The sequence below is a fragment of the Candoia aspera genome, chromosome 2 (assembly GCF_035149785.1).
Source record: "Candoia aspera isolate rCanAsp1 chromosome 2, rCanAsp1.hap2, whole genome shotgun sequence".
NCBI lineage: Eukaryota > Metazoa > Chordata > Lepidosauria > Squamata > Boidae > Candoia > Candoia aspera.
Genome location: NC_086154.1, coordinates 191,562,101 through 191,577,037, shown reverse-complemented (window position 1 = coordinate 191,577,037; position 14,937 = coordinate 191,562,101). Strand labels below are relative to the sequence as shown.

Below are 14,937 nucleotides of genomic sequence, written 5' to 3'. Positions count from 1 at the left end.
CTGGTTGAGAAACCCTGCTCTAGACAATTGATTTTATATGCATTTGAACAGATAGCAAAAGAAAGTACAGATGACTTTAGGAATTTATACTGTGCAGAACCGCTATTGTGGAATTCATATAAAGGAAATAAATGAATACCAGTAAATGACTGATTAAATACTTACGTGCACAGTTTAGGTAGCATGATCTCTGTGACCATGAACACTAAATAATTACATACAACTGGCATAAAATCTCTGCTTAATTGTGTTAAGTGTCACTTTAAACCCTAAAATGACCTTCAAGTGAACAAGCTTTAGTGAATGTTAAAACTCTGTATTTTCATTTTCGACAGTAATGAGATTATTTTTCAGACAAAGCTTAAGACCTTATCTAACACAGAATCATTACATGGTAAGCAATAGAACGTAAGTATTGTAATAGCAAATATGCATTTGCTATTTAAACCTCTCCTGCTTAAGAGATTAGATATTTATACTCAATGGACTTTGAAATATTTATGTAAACGTCACATAGAACCGTATTATAAAGGTAACATTTATTAAAGTTACTAACAAACTGGTTCCACACAAATAAAGCGTCCGTACTTTATAGATTCAGAGTACTAATTTATTTGCATTCTGTTATAATGTCAGTGTCATCTGGAACAGTAAATCTCAAAATCATTAGTTTCAAAGCCTTCTATATGAAGGGTATATTTAAAATGTGAAAGCTTAAATATATGTTAATAAGCTGTAAAACTACCCATATTTTAGAGTAAACAGTGTTGTATCTCTGGAATTTACAGAATTTTATGGTAGGATTGTATCATTTAGTGTTGTTATGTTAGATGAGCCAGCTGACAAAAATGTCGTTGTGCTATTGCTTGTAATGAGTGATAGTACTCTAGTGTTAACAACCATATTTCCAGGAATAATTTGCATCAGTTGCATGAAGAATATAACAGTTCAATACTTAACTGCTTGAAAGATGTGGCAGAATAAATATTGCCATTTCAGTAACTTCATGCAAACTGTGTCCTACAGTTAAGTGTTTGGACTAGTGGTTAAGGCTCCAGGCTAGAATCCAGGAGACTGAGAGTTCCACTCCTGCCTCAGGCATGAAAGCCAGCTGGGTGACCTTGGGCCAGTCCCTCTCTCTCAGCCCAACTCACCTCACAGGGTTGTTGTTGTGGGGAAAATAGGAGGAGGAAAGAGTATTAGGTATGTTCCCTGCCTTGAGTTATTTGTAAAAATCATAAAGGCGGGATAAAAAAAAAATCTAATCTAAAAGTGTATTAAGGTGGCTACATCAAGCAGCTAATTCTGGGGTATAACAGAAAGACAACAAAATTGTTACTTAAGTGGTCTGCATTTACCTTTATTGGCAAGATGGAGGAGAATGCTTTCTGTCCCAGGTGCCAATATAACAGGGCTGGGTTTCAGTATGCTATGCCTTGGGTGGTTTCAGGTTTTAGGCGAAGAAACAGACGCTGAGCCCGGAATAAGCTCTAGTCTTTATTGCTTCTCACGTACACAGAGAATCTTGTCAAACTGAGTGAACTAACAGGCTCTAAGGGATGAATTCCAGAAGGGTCTAAGGCAGATCCTGCCTGACTCTCTTGGCTGTGTGCACAAGGTCCCCCACACTGTGAATGCGCTTCTTCCCCTGGAAGGCGCTTCCTCCCTACTCGCCTGCAACCTCCATAACATCACCTTCCCCTTCAGAGACAAAGTCCATCACAGGTGGTAGAGTTACAGTCTTGCTTGAATCTCTTGAGTCAGAGGCTAAAGAGGCAGATCTGACAGACCATCACCCTGTGGCAGCTTCAAGAGACATGAGTCTGAGCAAGTAAGATTGAGTTAAGGTAGTGACGGAGCAGCTGCTGGAGGTCGCCTAACACAAGAACATGCTGGCAGCTTCCATGGGCTGAGAAAAGGTGATCAGCACATCTCCTTAAGAAGAGAGCTATAATGCCCTTAATTAACCTCAATGCCAGCATCTGGGGCTATGTAAGAGCAACCTCAGAGCCCTTGCCTTCCCAACAGATGGAGCTGTTTCCAACATCCGTGTTCCACCTCCTCCTAGCTCTCCATTTGGGCTGTAAGCTTGACCTTTGTAGTGACTTGTGGAATTCTCTGATGCTCAAATCCTGGTCTGTTACAGGCAACTCTTTCTCCTCCTAGCAGTTAACTCTTGTTACAAGGCAAGATATGGACCTTTTAAACTCTTAAGTGCTCTCTGGCTAATTACTCACCTGACACAATTATCAGAAATAAACCACAGCATGCCTGATTTATTGAAGACTATTTAATCCATGGTTCACTGCAACACCAGCTAGACATATGACAGCAGAATTTTCTCTGAACATTTGGGTTTTCTTTTTTCTTTCATTCTTATTCTTTTTAGCCCAATGGAATGTTAGAAATAAAACTATGCAAAAGGCCTTAGGATTATGTCTGCCCATCAGCAGGAACTCCCCAAGAACAGAATGGGACCAAATTTGATGGTGGTGGTGATGGGAATAAGCCAGCAGAAGAAATACACAGTCTGAATGTGGGATGAGTTTAGCTGGGGGCTACAAAGGAAAAAGGCCTCTAATGCCTTCCTGTGGGAGATGCATTGGGCAGCAGCTTGGAAGACTGCTGACCACTCAGTTCTGAAACTTCACCATCCTAGTCACATGACCCAGAGTGGAGCTGCTGTTAAGGGGTTGGAAAAAATTCCATAAGGATTCTGCATGCTCTCCCTACATATTGTTCTTTTCAGGAACCAGCAATAATTTATGATATTTAATGGATGTGGCCCAGTTATCTTCAGCCACATCTTACTGAGAATGATCTGTGTTAGCGTGCATCCTGGGAATGGTAATCCATGAGATATTAAAGTGTACTTCATAATAGCTTCCCATGATGATACCATTAAAACTTGTAACTCATGAATTAATGAAGAATGAGGTAATAATAGCATGGTACTGTACTAATTATAACTACACTGAACCTTTAGTATAGGCAACATTTACTCTGTGAACCAACCCAATTCTGAATTAATTACTTAAGTTCTTATGGAGTCATAAATTAAGCTATACAGATAACAAAATAAAATTACTATGTAGAAGTTTTATTTTCTTTCCATTTTTCCTGCCCAAATTATTTAGGTACTAATTTTACCTGCATTAAATTTAGCTGAATTCACTGTATTATCCAGTCAGTGCTAATGTGCTGGTGATACTTCTTCTCATCTTATTTGTTAGGCATTGATTTCTGATCTTATTCCTGAAGTAGTTATCACTGAATTTCCAGATTTTTAAAATATTAAAAGGGCATGTAAGAATTAAATATTTTCAACTATTTCTTGATATTAAAAGAAAAGGATACCATGCACTGGGACATCTTGTCACTTGAGTCACTTCTTTCCATTACTCCCATCTATTCAATTCCCAGGATCCTTCCTCCCCTCCCCTTTCTTTTTTCTCTACCTATTTATATTCTATTTCATGATAAAAGGAACTGATTTGGACAGAATATCTCCCAAAGAGATGTGGAATCCTTTCCTATCCAAACAGAACACTGACTTACTGAAAATATCTGCCTGGAGAGAATGCTGACTTGTGAAGAGATTGTTTTAAAAAACATAATATTGATAATGGCATAAAAATAATGAAGCAATTAATCCTAAAATAGTTACAGTGAAATCTTACAGTATTTATTGGGGCTTGCTATGCTACTTGTTTAGGAATTCAGTCTCAATGTCTTGAAAATTTGTCTGACTTCTATCGGAATTAGGTTAATTAATTAATTAATTAATTAATTTTCTATAGCCACCCATCTCAGCAAGTGACTCTGGGCAGTTTACAATCATAAAAATTCTAAAACAGTTGAAGTAATTAAAACAATTAAAAATACAAAATAAATATATATAGCCACCAAGTAAGCAATGCATGGCTGTTAATATAGCCAAGAAACGGGGCCATTAACACGCTATTTTATCTATCTATTTATTTATTTATCTATTTATTTATTTTCTACAGCCACCCATCTCAACAAGTGACTCTGGGCAGCTTACAATCATAAAAAGTATAAAACAGTTGAAATACTTAATTTATTTCATATTTATGTTTCATATTTATGGGCAGAAGATGTATCTCCCTGACAGTTTTTACCACCCCATTCATACTGCCATTCTAAATTATCAGTGAATCAGCCCCTGAGAAACCTGGGGGTCATTACCTCATATTCTTGGGAAAATTTCAAGTTGTCATTTGCCTTCAGCCTTTCAATGTGATCTGCAAGTTCCAAAATAGGTATTGGTGGGTGGCTAGCCATACCTGTTGAAGTAGAAAAAAGATGGAATTGAAAAATAATGAAAGACAAGAACTAATATCCAAACTTTAAAATATAGTAATTAAAATGGCTATAAAATGTGTAAATAGTAAAGATGTTTTAAGATGACAGAAGCAGGCATATAGTTTAGTCACTCAAAGCAAGACATGCTCTGGAGGGATGAGCTTTGAAGCCAAATTACTCACAAAAAAAAAAAAAAATACCAAGCAATTTCCCCAAACAACCATTCTCTAGTGTTAGGAGTATATATATATATTTACATACACATATATGTCAAGGCTTAATGAAATTAGCTAAGTGGGAAGAATGAGATAGTTAGACCTGATGTTCATTTCTGTTTAAGTAATGACTCTTAATGTCATATATAACCCCTTGTCTTGTCTTGAACTGTATGAAATGGAAATGGTGTTGGACTTAGGTGAACAGAAGGTGAACTGAGGGCAGGGAGAAACCAATCAAAGAAGCCTAAAGAGTTAGAATAGTTGAGAGAAAATAACTGATGAGGAAAACTAACTTGAAGAATGTAGGTTACCAGGGTAACCAGAGAAACTTGGTCCTGCAAAAAGAAATCACAAAAATAAAAAAGGGGAAGAAAAAAAAATCTCATGTATAATTATAAAACTGAATGAAATGAAATAAATGGATAACTTTGTTCTTAAGAAAGTAATTACTGTGTTTCAAGAACTGGAGAAGTTGATTACGAGAAAGAATAATCTAATGATTTTTCAAAATATATTACAAAAAATTTAGGACATTCACATGCAGCTATGGATTGCCAGAGTAAACATGCACTGCTGCTTACAGACAACAGTCAATAAAGACAAGATTATACATCAGACATTTAAAGCTTCAAAAATGTTTCCACTAGTAGCAGATTGTAGTGGCAGGGGTTGTACAGAACCAGTTTTGTGAAACACAAACATGCAGTTTACCCTACTGTCTTAGAGAAAATGTCTCAACCCCATCCCTTTATCAACCCCCAGAGATTACCTACAATCTACTTCAGGTGTAAACATCTTTGTCTACAGATGGAAAAATAGAGAAGGGTTAGGGAAGGGATGGAATGGGATGAGATGGGATAGAAAAGTAACAGGGAAAATTGGAGATAGGGCAAAAGAAGCAAAATGGGGTCAACTAGCATGATCTGCCAGCTAAAGATTTTAGCAAGTCCACTCTTTCTGAGTATCTATTTTTCAACTACACATTGTGGATGATTTTCCACACATTCAATGCTTGCCTAGATAAAATTGCTTGTTGTAGGGTGACATATAATTGGCTAGATTTTTTTAAACTAGCAAACCCCAGGATGTATGGACATTATGTGTAAACAAAAGAAAAATGAAAAACTGAAGGGAGGAGTGGGGGGCTCAAACTGGAAGCCATATTTTCCACAGGTCAGGCTGTTTCACCACTGCAACTCTGAAATATGTACTCTACAAAAGCCAGTTTGCAATGATGTTGCACAGCTTTACGTGACATGATCAGGAAACGATAATATAAAGATTATTCAATAAATTACATTTACTACATTATTACTAAGGTTACAGAACTCCTGGCTTAATGAAGGAAGGACCATCACCAGCGTATCATTTAAATCCTGCTGGTGGCACTGAAGATAGCACTATGGAAGATAATATCTGGCAGAACTAATTAGATACATAACAGCTCTTTTGATTGTTTGGTAAGCATATTTATACTGAAGTGCCCACACATATGGAAACTACTTCCAGAAAGGAAAGCAACAATATTTTTATTGATATGGGAGATGTTTTAGTATCTCTCATATCTTCATATGGAACATTTAATCTGGGTGATTTTTTTTAGAAATAGCCATCGCATTTTAAATCCAGATCGAGCATCCCAGTGACACAATATAAAAGGAAAAAAGGCACAAGAAAATGCTAGGCTTATTCAGAAATGGAAGTTGAATAATGGAACATCTAAAACAGTGAACAGAGAAAATAATAGACAAAGATGTTTAGACCTTTTCGAGCGAATCGTGGGAGAGAGTTATTATCATATAAGGATTGAGTGGTAGTTTGGCTAGAGAGGGAGGACACAGAGCCAATCAGGGAGGCGTAGGGGACTGAATTACTGCTCAAAGCTGTAAAAAGTAAAGCCAATTGGAAATGGGAAAGAAATTAGTAACAGCAGTATACCATCATATTAAGTCAGTTTTTACAAAGACCAAGGTACTATTCTGCATGCACAATGTTACGTGGACATTCAGAATTGGGAGAAAGAGACAGAAATGTCAGACTACCATAACTTGTTCATATACAGAACCAGATGGCTGTATTAGTAGACCATCTCATTGCAGAACTGGATCTCGATACTCAATTGACTAGGAAGTTTAATATTAATGAAAAATGAGACATCATTGATATGAAATAATAGAGGGCTCTAATGCAGGCTTATACAATGGTGCTCACTCTTTAGTAAAGGTAAGTAGGGTTACAGACTAAGAATGTTAACTAATCAAGTTCTTTTCTTCCATGATTTTAACTGTTTTTATTGTATCCATATTGAGAGAAACACCCAGGACAAGAATTCCTTCTGTATTCTGCTATTTATATATGGCATCATCCTTCCACATTGAGACATTTGAGACTTATCAAAATGTGGTGTACAATCTTTGACTTGTTTGCTTGTTTAAGCAGAAGCAATGGGTTTATTTAGGCAGAAAATTCAACCACTTCTAGAATCAACCATCTGATTATTATGGCAAAGTAGCATTGTTATGTTTATGAGTAATATAAAATGGATGCCTTTCCATAAAGATTCACAATAATCTTATCAAAGGAAATAATTGGAAATGAGCCTTTGTGTGGTTGATCTTTCTTTTTTTCTTTCTTTTCTTTTCTTTCCATTCCCCACTGTTTATTTATCATTTATACATTCTAAAACATACCACATACAAATGAGTATAATTTATATTTATTTAGTTTGAAAATGAATTTGCTTTTTTGCTACAACTACATCTGAAGGCCGAGTACTGTTGTCAGCAGTCAAGAAATTTCAACGGGTAATGGCTTCTGCATATCAAGAGTCCATTTTAACCTAAATACTACAGAATACAGACATGTTATTTTATGAATCTGGAAAGCATCTACTGTTGATGCATATGTGCATGACTTAATATATCCTAAGAGCATTTTTATTAACAGATATGGGTGGAACAGCATATGCCAATGTTTTCTTACCTCCATACTACCCCATTATATTAAAAGAGAGATGGGAACAAAGAAATCAAACAACACAGAAATGGAAAGTATGTAGCCCTGGTTCAAGCCAAACAACAGCAAAAACATGCATATCGGATTTCATTGCCAAGCATCCCTTTTGTTCAGGTGTACTAGAGATACAGCACTCTTCAGCTGTTGTATCTCTAGAATACTAGTTACATCTATTCTTGTGTGGTGCGTGTTTCTGAAGAAAGTGGTAATTTTATAATGCACATAAAGAAGCTATGCTATATGCAATAAAGAAGCTATGCTATATGCAAACAAGAGCACACGAGCAGTAGCAACATTCTTCCCATTCAGCTCAAGAATTAAAGATGCTAAATATTCACATTTGCTCAGCTTCCCATGAGGAACAAAAGAAAGAAAGCAAATACACCTTATGAACAGATTCAATGAATATGTGTTTAATGAACTGATACCATGTTTTGGGGTTAAACACTTTATTAATTATTTTCAGAAAAGATGTCCTCATGGTATTGCCTTAAACTTTTCCCCAGCCTACTAGAGGCTACTTCAACTTCAACCTTACCTCCTTATGCTGTAGGAACAATCAGCAATGCTTCCTGCTTAATGCAGGTTCTGACAAAGTCAGAAGCTAGGTTCTCCCCGGCTCTTATTGGCCACTTTGGGCTGCTGCAAGGACAGTTTAGTTTTGGCAGCAAGAAGAGTGTGTGAACATCTGGCTTCCATAGAAACATCTGCCTGCCTAATGCCTGACCAGTGCTTTGCAATGCATAGGTCAGAAGATGTTATCTAGGCTGCTTATATACATGTGTCTTCAAGTTTCATCTCTTGAAAGACAAGAGGTAAAAAAATGGCCTTGACTAATAGGCTCCCATTGCATAGAAGCACTGGCTGCTCCCTCTGGCTTCGTTCAGCACTGCTCTTTTGACAGTTGGGGGATTTTTTTTTTTTACAAGAAAGAGAAATGGATGGAGTAACTCTTTAACGCTTTAGCTGATCCCACAGATCAGCTCTATGATACTGGAAATCTGGCACCAAAGGAAGTGTTCCTCATGTCTCTTTCCCCATGTCAGAAAGAAGGGTGGACATGTGTCTGTTACTGCTAGTTCTCCAATTTCATGGAGTGATTTGTACAGTGGGACAAATCTGCCACGTATGTACCCCATTTTATATCTTATGGTATCTGCTCGTACACAAGTGAAGTTGCATATGGATATGACTGGAACAAGGAAAGGTAAGAGAAACAGTAGAATCATCACACCTTGCATGTGATGAAGCAACAGAAAGCTTTGGCATAAGAAAATACAGGAGGAAGGTGGCAAGAAATTACATTCCCCTGACATAGCTTCCATCTGAATCAGGCTTTTTGTATTCATCTAGTCTAGACAGGACAACTTTCAAGAGATGACAGGACCAGTATGTACAATCTCAATCTTACTACTCATGTGTTCATTTGACATGGATTTAATATTAAGAAGAATAGGTACTAATTAATGAACTTGTCATAATACTTTATAAATGAGCCTTGCTTTTGGTTCTTTTCTGTTTTTCAAAATTTTTAAATTAAATTACAGTTTTGGTGCTGCAAATGTAGGAGTATTAAAACATTCTGGTTACTTCTCCTAGCACCTCATTAACTTTTGCATTATTTCTTTTTGAACTGATTTCTTTTCTGTGATTTTCAGTTATAATGGGTTCATTCCAGACTTGCTCCTCCAATAATGAAAAAAGCTTCAATTCATGGTATGTTCCAAAATTTAGTGAGGCTTCCTCTCAAAGAAGAGAATGAGAAAGTCATTTGAAAATCATAAATGCATTTGAAAGTCATAAATACCACATGGAGTTGCAAAGGAGAGAATGAGAATTTGGAGAACATTATTATCTACCACTGCAATAAAAGGCCTCTACTATATTCTCCATGAACCCAAATCTGGATCCATCTTAGATATTTTTGAATAAATACAATTTCATTTGTTTGCCATGTGCCTTTTTACCCAAGATGTTAGTTCTATTCAAACATTTGGAAGCCAACATAAACTAGCATCTGAAGAGTGAGAGGATGGAGAAGCACATTCGATCTTTTCCCTACAGACATCATGGACAGAGAAGCCTTTACATTTATCAAGCTTACTGTGAAAATGAAGAACAGGGGGCAAATTTACTGACCTCATTCTCCTTTTCCCTTTTACGTTGGTTAAGTGGGTTTCTAAATGACTGAAAAGTGATTTCCAATTCATTTCATTAAATACACAGAGACACTCTGTGGAGGAAGACTGAGAAGGCATTGTGTTGATTTACTCATTCAAAAAATTTATACATTACTTCCCATTAAAAAGTCTCAAAATGCATTGAGATTTTTAAAATCTCAAATTGTGTTGAATTTCCTGCCAAACTCAAAATTATTGAAAATTATTATAGGGAAGTGAGGTAAGATAAAATTAGAGAACTACAGAAATAATCACTAAGCTCAGAGTTGCGGTAATTCCAGCCTCCCCTGACAGCTCTTCAGATGTGTGCAATGCTTTTCAACAAATAATCTGTTGCAATTTTGGCTAAATTCCTTTTACATTACCTTTTTTCATTTATCATGTTTTCATTATTCTTTTTATATTCTCACATAAAAGTAAAAGGTGCTAAAGAGTCAAACTAAATTTGGGAAACTGAGAAGACAGATCATCCTCATTCTCAGAAGGCATATTTTAGGTTAAACTCAGGACTTTCATTGTGCAACAGATACAGTGCATTCTGGATGATTTAATCCAGAGTACATGCTGCATGTGAGCTGCATGGGTCAGGCAGTTGATCTCAAACCTCTTTTCTGTGTGTGTAATGTTTGGTTTACTTAATATAACATAAAAGCCATGCCTGTAGGATTTGATCTACGATGGTGGTTTACATACAGGCAAATAATGAAGTGATAAGCATGCATAAGTAAATGGATTTCCAACAGAGAACTGGGCATAAGAGAAACAATATAGGCTTTAACAGTATGTATATCCAATATATATTTAATGCTGATAATTCAGAACAGAAAGCATAATTTACAGAATGTGCTCAGAAAGCTATTTCTATACAGTATGAAGGGCAATGCAGGTATAACATAGCTTATTTCTTAACTAACCACTTCTTTTTTCTCTTGAGACTTTTTAATAGTTTTTCCTATTACCTCTGGCTTTTTTCCTTCCTTCTGGTGTTGTACATGTTTAAGAATTTCAAATCCTCATCAAGATGAAACTCTAATTAAGACTGTACATGCAACATTTGAGAGAGGAAGGACATGATTATCCTGAATTTATGAACACTGTTAAATATCCCACCAGTCTATCTTGTAACTATGGACTTCGACAAATAACATTAATTAAAGAAGAAATATGATTAATTTGGTACGACTCACTAGCATGAGACCAACAGGAAAGAAGCACGATTTGAAGTAGAGAAATGCTTAAAATTTAGTCTTCAGTAATCAACAGAAGCAACATATTCAAAGGTAAATTATTTTTCTTCATACAGTATTTTACCCCTGAACTATAGAACACCCAAATTACCTATGGTGATATTTTGTTTACTTAGTTAAAATAGAGTATTTGCAAGTTACCTGGAGTTTGAAAATTAAGGCGTCGTAGCTCTACGGGATCTGTGGGATGATGTGAAGGAACTTCTTTACTGTTGGGGATACTGTTCTTTCTAGAGTCCGTGTCCGCCCTTTTCCTACATAGACAAAGTGAATACAATCATTAAGATAATTAATCAAGACTTTATTTATTTATTTTTATATGACTGCTCCTAGCCAAAGCAACACTAGCAACCCACAAATATGTTTGCTAATATATTCTTTTTGATATACAACTCAAGATTTTAAAAGATCAAGAGAGACATCAAATTCTGTAGAATCAATGAAAACTAAGCAATTATCTTAACAGAATATCCTTTTATGAAACACATTATATGTATTTAGATTTGCTTGGTGAAGCTAGGACAATCAAAAGATAATGAAACATGCCTGAATACTGGTAAAATTAAGAACAATCAGACTACCATTAAATGCTAAAATTGCACTGATTTCAATGATTTGTGCATGTTCAACCTTCTCTGGAATGAACTCAGTGATTACTGCAATCCCAAGCCTTGTAGAACCTTTAATTTGGGGCTTTCCTAAAGCTATTTGTAAGAAAAGAATCTCCTTTTTAAGAGTTCTAAATACAAAACTAAACAAATTTTGGTTGGTGTTCAACTATTGGCTAATTCCCTTGTAGCTCCATTTTCTGAATTGTACCATTTTATTTAACATGATGCAAACTGATTTTATGTTAGCATTAGAAATACCAAAACAAAAAACAAAAAACAGGTGAATGTGTAAGATTGAACATTTATTTTATAAACAAGCTCAGTGCTGAATGTTACTTTAAGGTAAGTTGACTTCTTATACAATATTTACCTGATAGTGAGATAAAGGTTTTCCTTCAGGAAATTTATTTATATTTATTTATTTATCAAATTTGTCACTGCCCATCTCCTCCAAACGGAGGGACTCTGGGTGGTTTACAGCATAAAACAATAACTATACAATAAAATTCCAATATAAAATATAGATAACAAGGGCATGAGTGACTGTCCGAAGGGCCTCCCAATCCAGGAAAGGGCATAACTGGTGCACAACACGCAGCTGTGCAAAGGCCCTTCTGGCCACGGCTGCCACCTGCTCTTTGAGCAGAAGCCGTGAGTCCACAAGGATCCCCAAGCTACGCACCGGGTCTGAATGGGGCAGTGAAACCCCATCCAGAACCAAAGATGACCAAGTCCTGGATATGGCAGAGCCCTTAACCCACAGCCACTCCATCTTACCAGGGTTCAGCCGAAGCCTGTTGTTCCCCATCCAGACCCCCACAGCCCCCAGACACTCAGAGAGGGTGGTCACAGCATCACTTACTTCACTCAGGATGGAGATATACAATTGAGTTTCGTTAGCATACTGATGATACCTCATCCCATGGTGACGGGTGATCTCACCCAGCGATTTCATGTAGATGTTAAATAGGAGAGAGAACCGAACCCTGCGGCACCCCACAAAGGAGGGGTCGAGGGTCGGATCTCTCACTCCCTATCACCACTGATTGGGACTGGCCCTGGAGGAAGGAGGTGAACCAGTGCAGAACGCCGCCCACCCCCAACTCCCTGAGCCAACCCAAAAGGATACCATGGTTGATGGTATCGAAAGCTGCTGAGAGGTCAAGTAGAGCACGGATGGATGCACTACCCCCATCCCACTCCTGCCAAAAATCATCCATAAGTGCGACCAATGCTGTTTCTGTCCCATATCCGGGCCTGAAACCTGACTGAAAGGGGTCTAGATAATCCGTTTCCTCCAGAACCCTCTGGAGCTGTAATGCCACCACTTTCTCAACCACCTTCCCCAGAAAGGGGAGGTGGGAGACTGGACGAAAATTATCCAGTACAGTAGGGTCCAGTGATGGTTTCTTGAGGAGGGGTTGTACCAGCCCCTCCTTAAAGGCAGTTAGGAACACCCCCTCCCTCAAGGATGTATTGACCATCGCCTGGACCCAACCACACGTCACCTCCTGAGCTGCCTTGACCATCCAGGAGGGACATGAGTCTAGCTGACAAGTGGATTTACTGTCCTGAGGATCCTGTCCACTTCCTCAGGTCCAACAGGACCAAACTGTTCCCAGATAACATGGTAAGTACGCTCCCTTGGTATCTCCACAGACCATGTGTCAAGCTTGGAGTGTAACGTAGAGTGGATCCAAGAAATTTTGTCCTGCAGATGCTCCCCAAACTCCTCTGCATGGCCCTGTAGGTGAGTTCACAATTACTTGTGAACTGGGGGAGGTAATCTTTTTTCTGAAGATGGGGTTGAAAAAGTGAATGTATAGGAAGTTCAAATGTCTTCTGATGTTGTTATTGAGGGATACCTTTGAGAATATGATAGGTGTGCCCAGGCAACTGGCAGAGGAGGAGATGGCTCATTTCTGCTGTGTACCTGGTGAATTTCAATACTAAACATAGCTTCTTTCCCTGTTCATTCTTTTAATCTCCATATATACTTTTTATTTGCTTCTTCCTTTTCATTTCCATTATCCCTGCATCTATCTTATTTCTATTTTTTTTCTTGTTCCATTTTGCTGTTTCTGGTGGAGGGACAGGAGCAAGAGTTTGTGTATTCTGTGCCTGAATGAATGTGTATGTGAGGGAACAGATGATATAGTAGGGGACATCAATTAATTTTATTTTATACAGTAAATGGAATACCTGACTTTTACAGGCCATTTCATTTTAATCAGTAGCTATTAATTCAATCCCTGTAAGTTTGTCTTCTCTTGTCTTGTCTTGGCCCTCTCTTTTTTTGAGTGTGACTTCTAAAAGGCTTACAAACAAATATATGAATACATATAAACATGTACTAATATGTTACATGCACATATTTACCACAGCAGAGAGGTTTCCAGGATTGGTTTTAGTTTGAATCTTAAATTGACCAAATGGGTATCTGGACACTGAACAGGATTTTTTAGTTGCCTTTATTGTTTTTTATGTTTCATCTTCCTTTGGGGGGAAGATTGTCTTAAATTTCAGGTCGGCCTTCCTTTCCAAACAATACATTTGTTTGGGTTCATTTAGACCAGCTTTTCTCAACCTTTTTACCCTGCAGGAACCTTTAAAATATTTGTCAGGCCTCGGGGAACCCCAGCACATTCAGACTCAAATATAGGCCAGAAATTACAAAATTTCATGTGTAGGCCTGTATATATGCATGAACAGTGTACTTAAACTAAAGAATGAAATCTATCTCTTTAATGTGAAGTTGCCCGAATTTGAAATAATTTTTTAAATAAATTGTGATCTTCCAGGGAACCCCCAGTGACCTCTCATGGAACCCTAGGGTTCCAAAGAATCCTGGTTGAGAATCCCTGGTTTAGACTGACAAATATTCTCTTTGGAAACTCAAACAAGCTATTTTTTAAACTGTTTTCTCATTTCCCCTTTTCTGAGAAAACGGAAAACAAGTTTTTTAAAAAAAATTATCTCACCTGTCAGGTTTACTGCTCCATTATTAAGCGGCAGAAAAAAAGAGAAAAAAGTTGAATGTTAGTTGGCCAATGGCAAAGTAAGTTACCATGACAGAAAATGCTCTTTCACAATTAGGGTGTAGATCTAGTAGTCAGTAACACTGAATTTTATGTAACATTCTCTACTTGTAGGAAAAAATGAGAAAAATCTCTTCGGACTAAAGAAACCAAAGCAATGGTCTATCCTATTTCTCCTCCTTTCTCATTTTGCCTCTTATAAAAATCAAATACACTCTACTTTTTATCTTAAGAATATGTTGTTTTCCCTGGTTCAAAATGTGATTTTTTTCCCCAGCCAGTTCTCGAATATGGAACTAATT

At 37.2% G+C, this 14,937-nt stretch overlaps 1 protein-coding gene across 1 annotated transcript in view; it reads right to left on the bottom strand.

Moving 5' to 3' along the window:
- The window catches only part of PTPRD (protein tyrosine phosphatase receptor type D), a 510,657-nt gene that overhangs the window by 99,459 nt on the left and 396,261 nt on the right, over positions 1-14,937 (bottom strand). Inside the window, exons 21-22 of the mRNA XM_063295062.1 lie at positions 11,128-11,240; positions 4,210-4,307 (exon numbers count right to left, since the gene is read on the bottom strand). Of these exons, the coding sequence (XP_063151132.1) occupies positions 4,210-4,307; positions 11,128-11,240 (211 nt within the window). The remainder of the gene's footprint in view (positions 1-4,209; positions 4,308-11,127; positions 11,241-14,937) is intronic.